At 38.6% G+C, this 14,142-nt stretch overlaps 1 protein-coding gene across 2 annotated transcripts in view; it reads left to right on the top strand.

Moving 5' to 3' along the window:
- The window catches only part of dym (dymeclin), an 86,692-nt gene extending 75,486 nt beyond the window's left edge, over positions 1-11,206 (top strand). Inside the window, exons 17-18 of one of the 2 annotated variants that reach the window (XR_010893648.1) lie at positions 10,720-11,051; positions 11,146-11,206. Coding sequence is in view for 1 of the 2 variants with exons in the window: in XM_067376616.1 (XP_067232717.1) it covers positions 10,720-10,869 (150 nt within the window). In the remaining variant the exon portion in view is untranslated. Of the gene's footprint in view, positions 1-10,719 lie in introns of both variants that reach the window. The other variant, XM_067376616.1, reaches the window with a different exon arrangement.
- Positions 11,207-14,142: the final 2,936 nt, after the last annotated feature.

Consider the following 14,142-nt stretch of genomic DNA (forward strand, 5'->3'; position numbering starts at 1 on the left):
AGATATCACAGACAGCATCCATCATGTTAATGACCAGACGAATGAGAACGAGGGCGATAGAAATCGTACAGCATCCTGCTGCTTCTGAGAAACGCCCACAGACCTTCATGGATGGGCTGATGTATATTGTCTGATCATTGCAAATCCTTCTCCATGTGAACATCATTATGAGGAACAAGATGTTCTTGTCATTGAATCTTTGAATGTTTGAGACGTTAGCAACAAGTAGGGCTAGCTGTTGTTGTGATGATATACACCATGCAACTTACACTAAGCTGCATTGTAAACCAGACAGTTCAGATTTGTTGTCCAATAACAATTTAGTGACATTGACTAATTTATCTAATCTATCTTTTTAGTTTTGATATTTAGCAACAGTTTGCAGTCTGCTTAGAAACATTACCTCTTTGAATTCATCTCCTTTCAGACCCATTCAGATAGGTGGCTTTGGCCTTTTTTTGAGCATTCAGCATTGGGTGTTGTGTTTTTAAGACAACACATCAAATAATCCAACTTTTAAAAACATGTTTCGAGACCCCTGTAGTCTTTCCATGTTTTAATCTGTTATTAAACACAATAATGTGTGTAAATAGCCACCAAAACATGCCTGATTATGGTCATGTGAATCCAAGACAAGGACTTTGTACATCCATACATATTTATACATATAGGGATGGATATATATATATATATATACACCAATCAGGCATAACAACACAACTTTTTCTGCCCAAATCAGCCCTGACCTGTCAAGGCATGGACTCCTCTAGACCCCTGAAGGTTTGCTGTGGTATCTGCACCAAGATGTTAGCAGCAGATCCTTTAAGTCCTGTAAGTTGTGAGGTGGATTCTCCATGGATCTGACTTTTTTGTTCTGCACATCCCACAGATGCTCGATTGGATTGAGATCTGGGGAATTTGGAGGCCAAGTCAACGTCTCAAACTCGTTGTTGTGCTCCTCAAACCATTCCTGAACCATTCTTGCTTTGTGTCAGGAGCATTATCCTGCTGAAAGAAGCCACAGCCACCAGGGAATACTGTTTCCATGAAAGGCTGTACATGGTCTGCAACAATGCTTAGGTAGGTGGTACGTGTCAAAGTAACGTCCACATGGATGCAGGACCGAAGGTTTCCCAGCAGAACATTGCCCAAAGCATCACACTGCCTCCGCCGGCTTGCCTTCTTCCCATAGTGCATCCTGGTGCCATGTGTTCCCCAGGTAAGAGACGCACACGCACCCGGCCATCCACGTGATGTAAAAGAAAATGTGATTCATCAGACCACCTTCTTCCATTTCTCCGTGGTCCAGTTATGATGCTCACGTGTCCACTGTTGGCTCTTTCGGTGGTGGACAGGGGTCAGCATGGGCGCCCTGACTGGTCTATGCAGCTCCATACGCAACAAACTGATGCACTGTGTATTCTGACACCTTTCTATCAGAACCAGCATTAACTTCTGGAGCACTTTGAGCTACAGTAGCTCATCTGTTGGATCGGACCACACGGGCCAGCCTTCGCTCACCACGTGCATCAATGAGTCTCGGCCGCCCATGACCCTGTCTCCGGTTCTCCACTGTTCCTTCTTTGGAGCACTTTTGATAGATACTGACCACTGCAGACCGGGAACACCCCACAAGAGCTGCAGTTTTGGAGATGCTCTGATCCAGTCGTCTAGCCATCACAATTTGGCCCTTGTTAAACTCTCTCAGATCTCAGATCTCTCATTTTTCCTGCTTCTAACACATCAACTTTGAGGACAAAATATTCACTTGCTGCCTAATATATCCACTCACTAACTATTCACCTCACCTGTCAGTGCTCATAATGTTATCCCTGATCGGTGTGTATATACATATATATACAAATATATCGAGCAAGTTTCTTTATGCAACCCACAGCCTAGTGATTTTAAAATTGCATAGTCTTGCATCTCTAATTTCTGCTAGGTTTTCTCTAGTGGTTTATTGGCGTGCTTGTGCATTTCTGTTCATACGTTCTCCGTGTGTGTGTGTTTGTGGGGTTGTGTTTGTGTCCTGGGCGTCCCCAGGACTGGGAATGAAAAATTCTCGTCTAGACATTCAGACTCGTAGAGACACACACACACTCAAGCATGCAGTGGGCAACACTTATCAGAATCAGAGTCCCAAGAGAGCAACTGTGTGCTTGAGGGATGTTCCGTACCCTCGGCCCTGGTACAGACAGCCCTTATTCCATCACAAACACACACACAAAGGAAGCGTGAAGGGCCAGACTGCCTGTCTGCCCAGAGCTCTACCTCTTTCTGTCTCTCCTTTTTCTTTCTGTCTCTCTCTGCTCAGTGTTGAATAGGAGCAGCGACAGCCGTGTGTGACGTGGACAGAGTGACAGAGGCGGTGGAATTTGTTGTTTGGCCAGTGCGCTGGTGTGTGTGTTGCGTGGTGATAAGACAGAGACACCGTGGCTCCTGTGAGGGAGGGCGTCATCAGAGTAACACACACACACACACACGCTTTCATAAAGGCTTTTGGATGCATTTTGAAATACTTAGACATGACACTTAACTTGTCATGAAAAAGACTGCTTTCTCAATTAGGTTTTTGCAGATTTTTCTGTTTCCTAATGCATTTAAAAGCTGAACTGACTTTGACATCCTCAGTTGTGCTGCTTCATAATTTTATGAAAACTCTGATAAAACATTTACCGGCCTTTATTTTGACTCCATTATGGATATGTATTGTTCACTTGTCACAGTATATTCTTATCGGTGTGTGTCTTGAATCAGACTCAGGTCTCTAACTTTCTCGGTTTGTGTGCGTTTAATATAGGTATGTTTTGATTTTGCCCCATTTTTGCGTAAAATCATGTGCGTCCATTTCCCCTGTGTGTGTGAGCTGACTGATCCATGTGTGTGTGTTAGTGAACCGTCTCTGCTCCGAGGCTCCGACTGCTGCAAACAGGGCCAAGCCGACTGGCGACCTTGGAGCGCAGCCAACCATGAGCCAATTCTGCCTGGGCACTGTCTGGCCGTTCTCTTCCCAGGAAATACTGGGGCCCCGCAGGGGGGTGTATGTCTCTCTCTCTCTCTCTCTCTCTCTCTCTCTGCGTGTGTGTGTTTCAGAACTATGAAGAGAACAGTTTGACGCAAGACTTGAGTTCAGAGAACATCTGAGAGTTTAAATAGCTCTGGGTTTTCATCTGCCCTCACTGGGACTCATATGTACTCTGACATGAATCATGAAGACATGAGTTGTTGTTGTTGTTGTTTTTAATGAATGTTTTGATTCATTTGAGTCACTTCATGATGAGGACGTTTTATTTGTAAGTCATCAACACGTTTAAATTCTGTAATGTGCTGTAATTCAAAGAGAAACAAGCAGAAATAAGCCTTATTAATGTTATAATGTTATAATTTGAATGTTAGCCTTAAATAATGTTATTGCATTTTGAGATTTCAATTATATTTTGTTAGGTTACAAAAGTTGCATTATATTTTATTTTTAATCATAATTTGTATTATTATATTATATTATATTATATTATATTATATTATATTATATTATATTATATTATATTATATTGCTTTTGTGACAATTCTCATTGATATATATATATATATATATATATATATATATATATATATATATATATATATATATATATATATATATATATATATATATATATATATATAAATATTTTTTTTTTTTTTTTTTTTTTTTTTTTAGATTTATAAAATTTTATTAGATTTTCATTAGGGCAATACAATAATATTTAAATGTATTAAATAAATTTATTATAATAAACATAAAAATAAATACTGCCATGATGTATAAATGCATTAATAATAATAATAAAATATTTATTTATTTTTTATTTTTGACATTGCATTGCAATAATGAGACTTTTTTACTTTTCACGAATGAGAATTTGGGGGAAATGTGCTTAAAGGGTTAGTTCACCCAAAAATGAAAGTTATCCCATAATTTACTCACCCTCAAGCATGGATGTTTTTCTTACAAAATGGATCGCTTCGCTTCAGAAGGCCTTTATTAACCCTGGAGTCGTATGGATTACTATTATGATGGATGGATGCATTTTTTTGGGGCTTCAAAATCTTGGTTACCATTTACTCCCATTATAAAGCTTGGAAGATCTATAATATGATGGCTTGAGGATGGCTTGAGGGTGAGTCAATTATGGGATAATTTTCATTTTTGGGTGAACTATGTCTTTAAGTTACATTGGAAATATTGTCACAATATTAAAATTGTTTTATTTTTATCATGAAAAATTTAATTTCTTTTGACTTTAGGGACAAATATGACAAAAGACAAAAGTTCTTGACATGTTCTTGACACATTGACCCATAGAGTTTTGAAAACAACAAAGAATGAACTAATCGTCCCTTGTGTTCTGCCATCAGCCATTCTGAAAGTCATTGACCTTTTGACCTGGAGTCCCTCATCACGCGAGTCGCTTCATGTCCTCCCACGCGTGACAGACCGGGCCTGTGTGCTGTATGGCGTCTGAAAGGAACAGACAGACTTTGACCGGCCATGAATAGAGTCGCAGTGTAGCCGAGCCAGCAGACCCGGAGTCAGTGAGTCCAGCCAAGTTCTGAGCCCTTTCTGTGGAGTCAGATATGAAAGCGCTTCAATACGGCCTCTGTCTTTCACAATGAGAGCGCTGGGGAATATGATAGGATGCTGATGCATTATTAACGCCGATGGGCAGCTTACCTGCTGTCGATTGGCCTGCGACTCACCTGAGCGCTGGTGTGGGTCGGCTCAGGTTGATTGGGGTTGGGTCAGATCGCTGTTGATGGTTCCCGCCACCTCACAGCTGCTGGTTTTGGCTGGGATGGCCCATCTCCAGGTGTTTCCTGCATATTTTATGTAGGATATTGTAAGTGTTTGCTTGAGCTAGATTGTGTTGTCTTGTCAAGTCACGGCTCGATTCCTGTAGCTGCTGTTCAAATCGGCAGCTGTCTGAAAAAGAAAAAGGAAATAAATATATGTATTCTACAAGTCTATATCTATTGATATGATATTGAAATGTTTCAGAATGATTGTGTAAGATGATACCACCTAAATTTGCATTTTAAAGAAGAAAATGTTGTATCATTTAGACTTTTAGGGCCCACATTACAGATTTATTCCAGATTTTTTTTTTTTTTTTTTTTTCAGTTCAACACAATGCACAAATACATGAATCAGATCAATACTGTCCTTTCTTTGGCATCAGTTCACACATGCAGTGTCCAGTTCTGAATTATAAGTTTTGTCATTTGCAATGTCAGTGCCCTGTATTTTGAGCACATAAGGAGGCATGATTCAAAGCTCATATTAAGTTAAATCCACATAGAACTCACAAGACACACTGTTTTGTTTGTTTGAAAGGCTGCGTTCGCATGTGCTGTCAAGTTTGCATGTTTCTTTAGTCTGAAACAAAGCTCTGAATATCTTTCTTAGTTTCACTGCCAAAAACCCAAATTTCAGTGACAACGAACGATTTCCACAGAGTTGCTCATTGCAGCAGCCGTTGAAAAGCAGCATTTCACCAGCCTCCTCTTTTTTGCACTCATGGGAAATGACAGCATTTGTTTGCAGAATCGCTCCAGGGGAACTGTAAAGTTACAGTGAAAGGAGTTCCTTCATGTCTTATGGGCTTCTTTTCCTCTAAAAAGAGCGGAAGGAGGATTTCTGTGGTACTGCAAATTAAGCCAAGAGTGAACGCTGTTACTCAGAACCACAGACAGACAGCTTCCTGTTTCTGAATGCCCTCTTCCCTAAACCCTGACTATATTTTTGAGAGATTCCTGTAGTCAGGAATCAGCTGTTGTATTTGTTTAGAGATGGCTCAGAGGTCATTGATACCTAACAACAGAAACAGTGGCCATAGTTAGCAAGTCAAAACTATACCAACTATACAGCATTTGGCTGGATTGTGAAAATATATTTTGTTAGGTTAATGGATGGATGGATGGACAGAAGGATGGTTGAATAGATGGACAGAAGGATGGTGGATGGTTGGATTGATGGATAGATGGATGGACAGAAGGATCGTGAATGGTTGGATAGAATGATGGATGGATGGATGGATGGATAGAAGGTAGGATGGATGGAAGGTTGGTAGAAGTATGGATGGTTGGCAGAAGGATGGATGGATGGATGGTTGGATGGATAGATGGATGGACAGAAGGATGGTGGGTGGATGGTTGGATTGATGGATAGATGGATGGACAGAAGGTAGGATGATGGAGGTTGGTGGAAGTATGGATGGTTGGCAGAAGGATGGATGGATGGATTGATGGACAGAAGGATGGTGGATGGAAGGTTGGTGGAAGTATGGATGGTTGGCAGAAGGAAGGATGGATGGATGGATGGATGGATGGATGGATGGATGGATGGATGGATGGACAGAAGGATGGTGGATGATTGGATAGGATGATGGATGGATGGATAGAAGGTAGGATGGATGGAAGGTTGGTAGAAGTATGGATGGTTGGCAGAAGGATGGATGGATGGTTGGATGGATAGATGGATGGACAGAAGGATGGTGGGTGGATGGTTGGATTGATGGATAGATGGATGGACAGAAGGTAGGATGATGGAGGTTGGTGGAAGTATGGATGGTTGGCAGAAGGATGGATTGATGGACAGAAGGATGGTGGATGGAAGGTTGGTGGAAGTATGGATGGTTGGCAGAAGGATGGATGGATGGATGGATGGATGGATAGATGGATGGATGGATGGACAGAAGGATGGTGGATGATTGGATAGGATGATGGATGGATGGATAGAAGGTAGGATGGATGGAAGGTTGGTGGAAGTATGGATGGTTGGCAGAAGGATGGATGGATGGATTGATGGACAGAAGGATGGTGGAAGTATGGATGGTTGGCAGAAGGAAGGAAGGATGGATGGATGGATGGACAGAAGGTAGGATGGATGGAAGGTTGGTGGAAGTATGGATAGTTGGCAGAAGGATGGATGGATGGATGGATGGACAGAAGGATGGTGAATGGTTGGATAGAATGATGGATGGTTGGATAGATGGATGGACAGAAGGATGGTGGGTGGATGGATAGAATGATGGATGGATGGATGGACAGAAGGATGGTGGATGGTTGGATAGAATGATGGATGGATGGATAGAATGATGGATGGATGGAAGGTTGGTGGAAGTATGGATGGTTGGCAGAAGGAAGGAAGGATGGATGGATGGATGGACAGAAGGATGGTGAATGGTTGGATAGGATGATGGATGGATGGATGGATAGAAGGTAGGATGGATGGAAGGTTGGTGGAAGTATGGATAGTTGGCAGAAGGATGGATGGATGGATGGACAGAAGGATGGTGAATGGTTGGATAGAATGATGGATGGTTGGATAGATGGATGGACAGAAGGATGGTGGGTGGATGGATAGAATGATGGATGGATGGATGGACAGAAGGATGGTGGATGGTTGGATAGAATGATGGATGGATGGATGGATAGAATGATGGATGGATGGAAGGTTGGTGGAAGTATGGATGGTTGGCAGAAGGATGGATGGATGGTTGGCAAAAAGATGGATGGTAGTCGGATGAATGGTTGGATGGATGGCAGAAGGATGAATGATGGATGGATGGATGGATGGCAGAAGGATGAATGATGGATGGATGGATGGATGGATGGATGGATGGATGGATGGAAGAAGGATGAATGATGGATGGATGGATGGCAGAAGGATGAATGATGGATGGATGGCAGAAGGATGAATGATGGATGGATGGATGGATGGCAGAAGGATGAATGATGGATGGATGGATGGCAGAAGGATGAATGATGGATGGATGGATGGATGGATGGATGGAAGAAGGATGAATGGTTGTATGGATGGATGAATAGGTTACAACGTTCAATTTTATTTTTATTGTAATTTAACTTTTTAATTAATTTTATACATTTTATAGATTTTAGTTTAATTAAAGTTTATTGGGACACACCTCCTGACTGATTCAAGTGACATCATTCCCAGTGCATTATGGGAAATACACACTCTTAAGGCCCATTTAGACGAAGCACGATAACTATAACCAAGAAGATACAGTTCTAAAAATGGTTCTAAAAGTAAAAGAATAGCAGAGTCCACAACACAACTATAATGATAATAGCACAGAGGAACAATATTATCGGAATCACTTTCAGAACGTTATTTTTCAGCCAATCAGAATCCATCCTGCGTTAAAGAGCTTGAGCACTTAAAGCGACAGAAAACAAAACAGCAGCGCATGCTTAGAATAAACAGAACGATGTTGTAAATTGGTGTAGATGCTAATATAGTTTGTTTTCATGTTGTGCTTCATCTCGTAGCTTGTTGGTTTGGATCAAGCCTGAGAATAACTGAAAATAAAAGGAATGAATGGGAAAATGTTCCCAGGCCGAGGCGGCTGTAAACATAGACGCTCGCTGTTGTGCTGTGGGTGTGGGGAACTCAAACCCTCCGGCTCAGGCTCCGGTTAGCAAACACGCCACCTCCTCACCCTGATCAGCACACAGGAGACGGCCGGGAGCGTCTCAGGTAGTAGCGCTGCGGATCGCTTTACCAGAGGTTAAGAGGGTTGTATTTAAACATGAAAAGCAGCATCTGAGGTGTTCCCGTCTGTCATATAATCAATCAAACTCAAGTGTATTTACCTCACAGGTGGATGGAATTACACCTGCGTCAAAACTGCAGCCGCTTCACCTGAAATCAGATAACGCACGCTGACAGGTTACGCGGATCTGTGTTCAAGACACGACTCCACTCTTTATGGATGCTTATTTACACTCTTCATTTGCACTCGGGCCTTTTTTGAAACTTTTTACATATACAGGAATAACCAAAACTGTTAAGACTTCACAACATGAAGAGAAAAAACATCTGTGCACGTGTGATGTAACAGTTAAAGTCACAGTAAATAAAGATCAACTTGATTCTTGGTCATAATGTCAACGATGCATCAAAAGAACAGTTATTTGTTTTCATAATCTTTCATCAAAATGAGATTTTGCATAAGTTAAATATGTAAACTCTTCTATCTCAGAGTTGATCTTTGTGTCTTCAGGGCCATATTTCTGAACATCTCATCCAATAATTCAGTTTTAAGGCTTATTGAGGTCTTATTTTGATTGAAAGCCATGCAGGAAAGTAGTGCCAGACACCAGCAAAACATGCATTAACTGTGCATTATTGGTGTTGTTGTTCGTGTCATTTTCACGTTTATTTTTCTGACCTCATTGACAGATGTTTGTTCTTGTTTTAAGCTTAAATAAGGCTTAATTTTGATACTTTTTCAGAAAACAAGACTTAATATCTTCAGTCATTTTGCTTCTCCAGTAAATGTATCTTGATTTAAGAATTTTTAGATATTTGTGCTGGAAAACAAGACAAAAATATGGAGGAAGAAAATACTTTTTTGCAGTTTTTAAGCAGTTCTTTTTAGTTGTTTTCCCATTGAAATGTATAAAATATTAAAAATCACCTTTTTAATTGAAATAAAGCTGAAATAAAATGCTAGAAAATACATAAAAAAATATATATATATATATATATATATATATATATATATATTACTAATACTAAAATGTAAATAAAAATAAATAAATTAATTAAAATAATATAATAAATAATTAAAAATTACAAAGGCACAACAAAATCACTAAAATTAAAATGAAAAGTATAATATAAAAATATAAAATATATATAAATAATATTAAAATAAAATTGTGCAGTCTTGTATCCAATCCATTATTTAATTGTGGTTAAGTTGTATTTATAAAAATATTTTATTGAAAATACTTAAAAAATATGTTTTTAACTTCTTCTTTTAACTTTTTTTGAAGGCAAGATTTGAAATCATTTAATGCACTTTGTCAGCTGTTCCTGAAAATAATAATAAATAATGTAATATAGTACATAAATATTACTAAAATAACAGTGAGGTTTTGGACTTTTTTAATGAAGCCCGTTCAGTGGATGAATCTTAAACACATGAACAAATATTATGTCTTAAAGGATTAGTTCACTTTCAAATGAAAATTAGCCCAAGCTTTATTCACCCTCAAGCCATCATAGGTGTATTTGACTGTCTTCTTTCTGATGAACACAATCAGAGTTATATTAATAAATATCCTGATGCATCCGAGCTTTATAATAGCAGTGAAGCGGGATCAATGAGTATGAGCTGAAGAAAGTCTCCATCCACATCCATCCATCATAAACATGTACTCCACACAGCTCTGATGGGTTAATAAAGGCCTTCTGAAGTGAAGCGGTGTGTTTGTGTAAGGAAAATATCCATATTTAACAAGTTATGAAGTAAAATATCTAGCTTCTTCCAGACTGCCTTCTGTATTCAATGTAAAAAAGAAAGTGTAAAACTCTTGCTGTTTAAAAAGCCTACGCTACGTTCTTACTCATTGATCCCGCTTCACTGCTATTATAAAGCTTGAATGTGTCAGGATATTTATTAAAATATCTCAGATTGTGTTCATCTGAAAGAAGAAAGTCATATACACATAGCATGGCTTGAGGGTGAGTAAAGCTTGGGCTAATTTTCATTTGAAAGTGAACTAATCCTTTAATGGCTGCTGAAGCTTTCACTGACTGAACAACCTTTTGGCTGCTTGATGTTTCCTGTAGGGATGCATTCTTTTCTTGTAACATTTTAGCATCAGTTTGTAACTCAATGGATGTGTGTGATCCTCATGCAGAAATTTCCGGAGCTGAAGTTTAAATACGTGGAGGAAGAGCAGCCTGAGGATTTCTTCATCCCGTACGCCTGGTCTCTGGTCTTTAACTCTGGAGTGGGTCTGCACTGGAACTCTCAGGGCATCGAGCTCTTCAGCATGGACTCGCCCTGATGGAGGACGCGGGACGTCTGTTCAGGTGTCTGTGTGTGTGTGTCAGTGTGTGTGAGCTCAAGTGCCTACGTACGGCTCGCGATGTCGTCATATTGAACCCCTGAGCTTCCGTCCTCGTCACACCATTCAAAGGGCAAACAGACACAGACACTCAACGCCGGATGCACTGGATTCTGGGAATGGTACAAGTTGGGGTGTCAGTCACAGGTCTGATGTAGCTAAAAGAGTTCAGTTGATGGTGATAATCATTTGCTTTGTTTGCGTGTTTCTGTTTAGATCTGTGGATTTGGTCACATGTGGGGAAAATGAGTGAAACCAAAACATTTCTTGACTCAAGGTGAATGTTAAGAACATTTTGTGAAGATACTTTGACCCCATTAGGAATTATTATTAATGAGCTGATCATTATGCACAGCTTCATCACATATCACTATATAAAGTAAGTTACAAATAAATAATATTTGACCATTTCTGGCTTGTTTTATACGTAGGATGCTTTGCTGTTTTATATTAATTTATTTATTGACACTAAAATTTGTTCTTCGTACCTATATACTGCCCTTATATAATCTACATCTGAGCGTCTGCACAAAGTAAAACCAAAACCTTTAAACATACATACATATATATACATATATATACATATATATATATATATATATATATATATATATATATATATATATATATATATATATAATTCCCATTTAAGAAAGCATATTGCATTTAAGTGCTTTTCTAAGCATAATAATAAAACATATTTAGATACTTACATAATAAAATATACAACTTTCCCATGTAAATGCAGTTTAGTGTATGATTTATGTATATTATAGATTCAGATAATTGCATGTACATTATTGTATAGACAAATACACACTGCATTTATTGCATTGCTGTTTATTTCCCCAGTTTTTGTTTTCATATATTTTTAGGTACAGAGATGAAAAATCTTTCCTGTTGGATGATATAATTAATTTCCCAGCGCCCCGTTACTGGAGATCATTTTAGGTCCTATTACTTCTCTGTTACATTATGCCACAAATTTAAAGCTTAAAGAGCCCATATTTATGCTATTTTTCTTAATTTGTTTAGTTCTCTTTGCGGATCTCAATAGGAACAATTTTTGTGTTGTTGGGTGATTTCTTTTTGTATTTACATTGAATTTTATATTTAATGTTTAATATGTATGATTAGTTCCCCCTGTATCTTGCATAGCTTCTGTTTATTTTGTTGTTTTTTACATTAACATATTTATGTAAAAGTATGAGAAAGACTATTAAAAGAAACAAGAAAGAATATTAAATTTTGGTTTGAATGCAAGTTTAGACTGTTGTAAATGAATTGGTGAGTGTTTACACTAATGAAACTGGATCTGGACTCATTTCTGTTTTCCGATCCACTGATAATTTAAAACAACAGCTTGGTTTGACTGCATCTTTGAGGATTTTTGTTTGCATTAGTTATGATTGTTTCAGATTCAGTCTTTCTACAATGTGAAAAACCACCAATAAAAAACAAAAAATCTCCAGATATCATTTTGGACATTCCTGTGATTCTTTAAAGCACATGTGATTCATACGAGAGCTGGTTTGTTTGCTTGAAAGCCAGAAACTGTTTATTGAAGAATATTTTAAAGTGTCTTTGGAGAAAATGATTGTGAAAAAAACTCTTCTGCTGAAAAAGAGGTTAGTCACTCTTGTGTGCTTTTCATTACAGAATAAATGAATCATGGGAGTCAAACACGCCTGTGAATGGAACATTTCTACAATGCCATCAGTAACGGGAAGCTTTTCTGTGATGCTTCATCCAGAAATGTGGGTATAATTGTATACAGGATGGGTCAGAGCAACATGAACAAAACATTACTTGACTAATACATTTTAAAGTGCCCTATTATGCTTTTTTGAATATTAAAGGTGCCCAAGAACGTTCTTTCACAATATGTAATATAAGTCTAAGGTGTCTCCTGAATGTGTCTGTGAAGTTTCAGCTCAAAATACCCCATAGATTTTTTTAAATTAATTTTTTTAACTGCCTATTTTGGGGCATCATTAACTATACACTGATTTACACTTGGCGCCACCCCTCCAAGACGCATGCTCCCTGCCACACGAGCTCTCGACTATATTACAGCGTATTTAGAAAGTTCACACAGCTAATATAACCCTCAAATGGATCTTTACAAGATGTTCGTCAAGCATGCTGCATGCATGCTTCGAATTATGTGAGTAAAGTATTTATTTGGATGTTAAAGTTTTATTCTGAGTGAATTTGAGGCTATGCTCTGTGGCTAACGGCTAATGCTACACTGTTGGAGAGATTTATAAAGAATGAAGTTGTGTTTATGAATTATACAGACTGCAAGTGTTTAAAAATGAAAATAGCGACGGCTCTTGTCTCCGTGAATACAGTAAGAAACGATGGTAACTTTAACCACATTTAACAGTACATTAGCAACATGCTAACGAAACTTTTAGAAAGACAATTTACAAATATCACTAAAAATATCATGTTATCATGGATTATGTCAGTTATTATCGCTCCATCTGCCATTTTTTGCTGTTGTTCTTGCTTGTTTACCTAGTCTGATGATTCGGCTGTGTGCTGCTCCAGACATTAACTGGCTGCCCTTGTCTAATGCCTTTTATAATGAGGGGAACATCATGGGCTGGCATATGCAAATATTGGGGCGTACACCCCGACTGTTACGTAACAGTCGGTGTTATGTTGAGATTTGCCTGTTCTTCAGAGGTCGTTTAAACAAATGAGATTTATATAAGAAGGAGGAAACAATGGAGTTTGAGTATGTCTCACTGTATGTCTTTTCCATGTACTGAACTCTTGTTATTCAACTATGCAAAGGTAAATTCAATTTTTGAATCAAGGGCACCTTTAACTTTCATACTGTGTGTAGCTGTTTGTGAATGTAAAAGGTCTGCAAAGTTGTGTCTCCTAAAAAAAAAGAATTGATTCTGAACTTCTGAAACGAGTCGTCATTAATTCCAGTCTTATTTCCTGTTCCAAATATTCTAACAATGTAACAAATTTGCATAATTCCCACCTATGGTCTTCATTGGCTGCTTTTGAACATTGTCTGCTTTGCCCCGCCCACAAACACTGCAGTTGTAGCTGAGACTGGAAGAGTTTGGTTGGTGTTGTCGCCATGTTGAGAAGACGCTGTTTTCAATGATGCGAATCCACTTTGATGCACTTCTAATGGTGCGTTCACACCAGATGCGAATGAAGCGTTAAGCGCGAGTGATTTACATG

Source organism: Chanodichthys erythropterus, chromosome 22, assembly GCF_024489055.1.
Source record: "Chanodichthys erythropterus isolate Z2021 chromosome 22, ASM2448905v1, whole genome shotgun sequence".
Taxonomy (NCBI): domain Eukaryota; kingdom Metazoa; phylum Chordata; class Actinopteri; order Cypriniformes; family Xenocyprididae; genus Chanodichthys; species Chanodichthys erythropterus.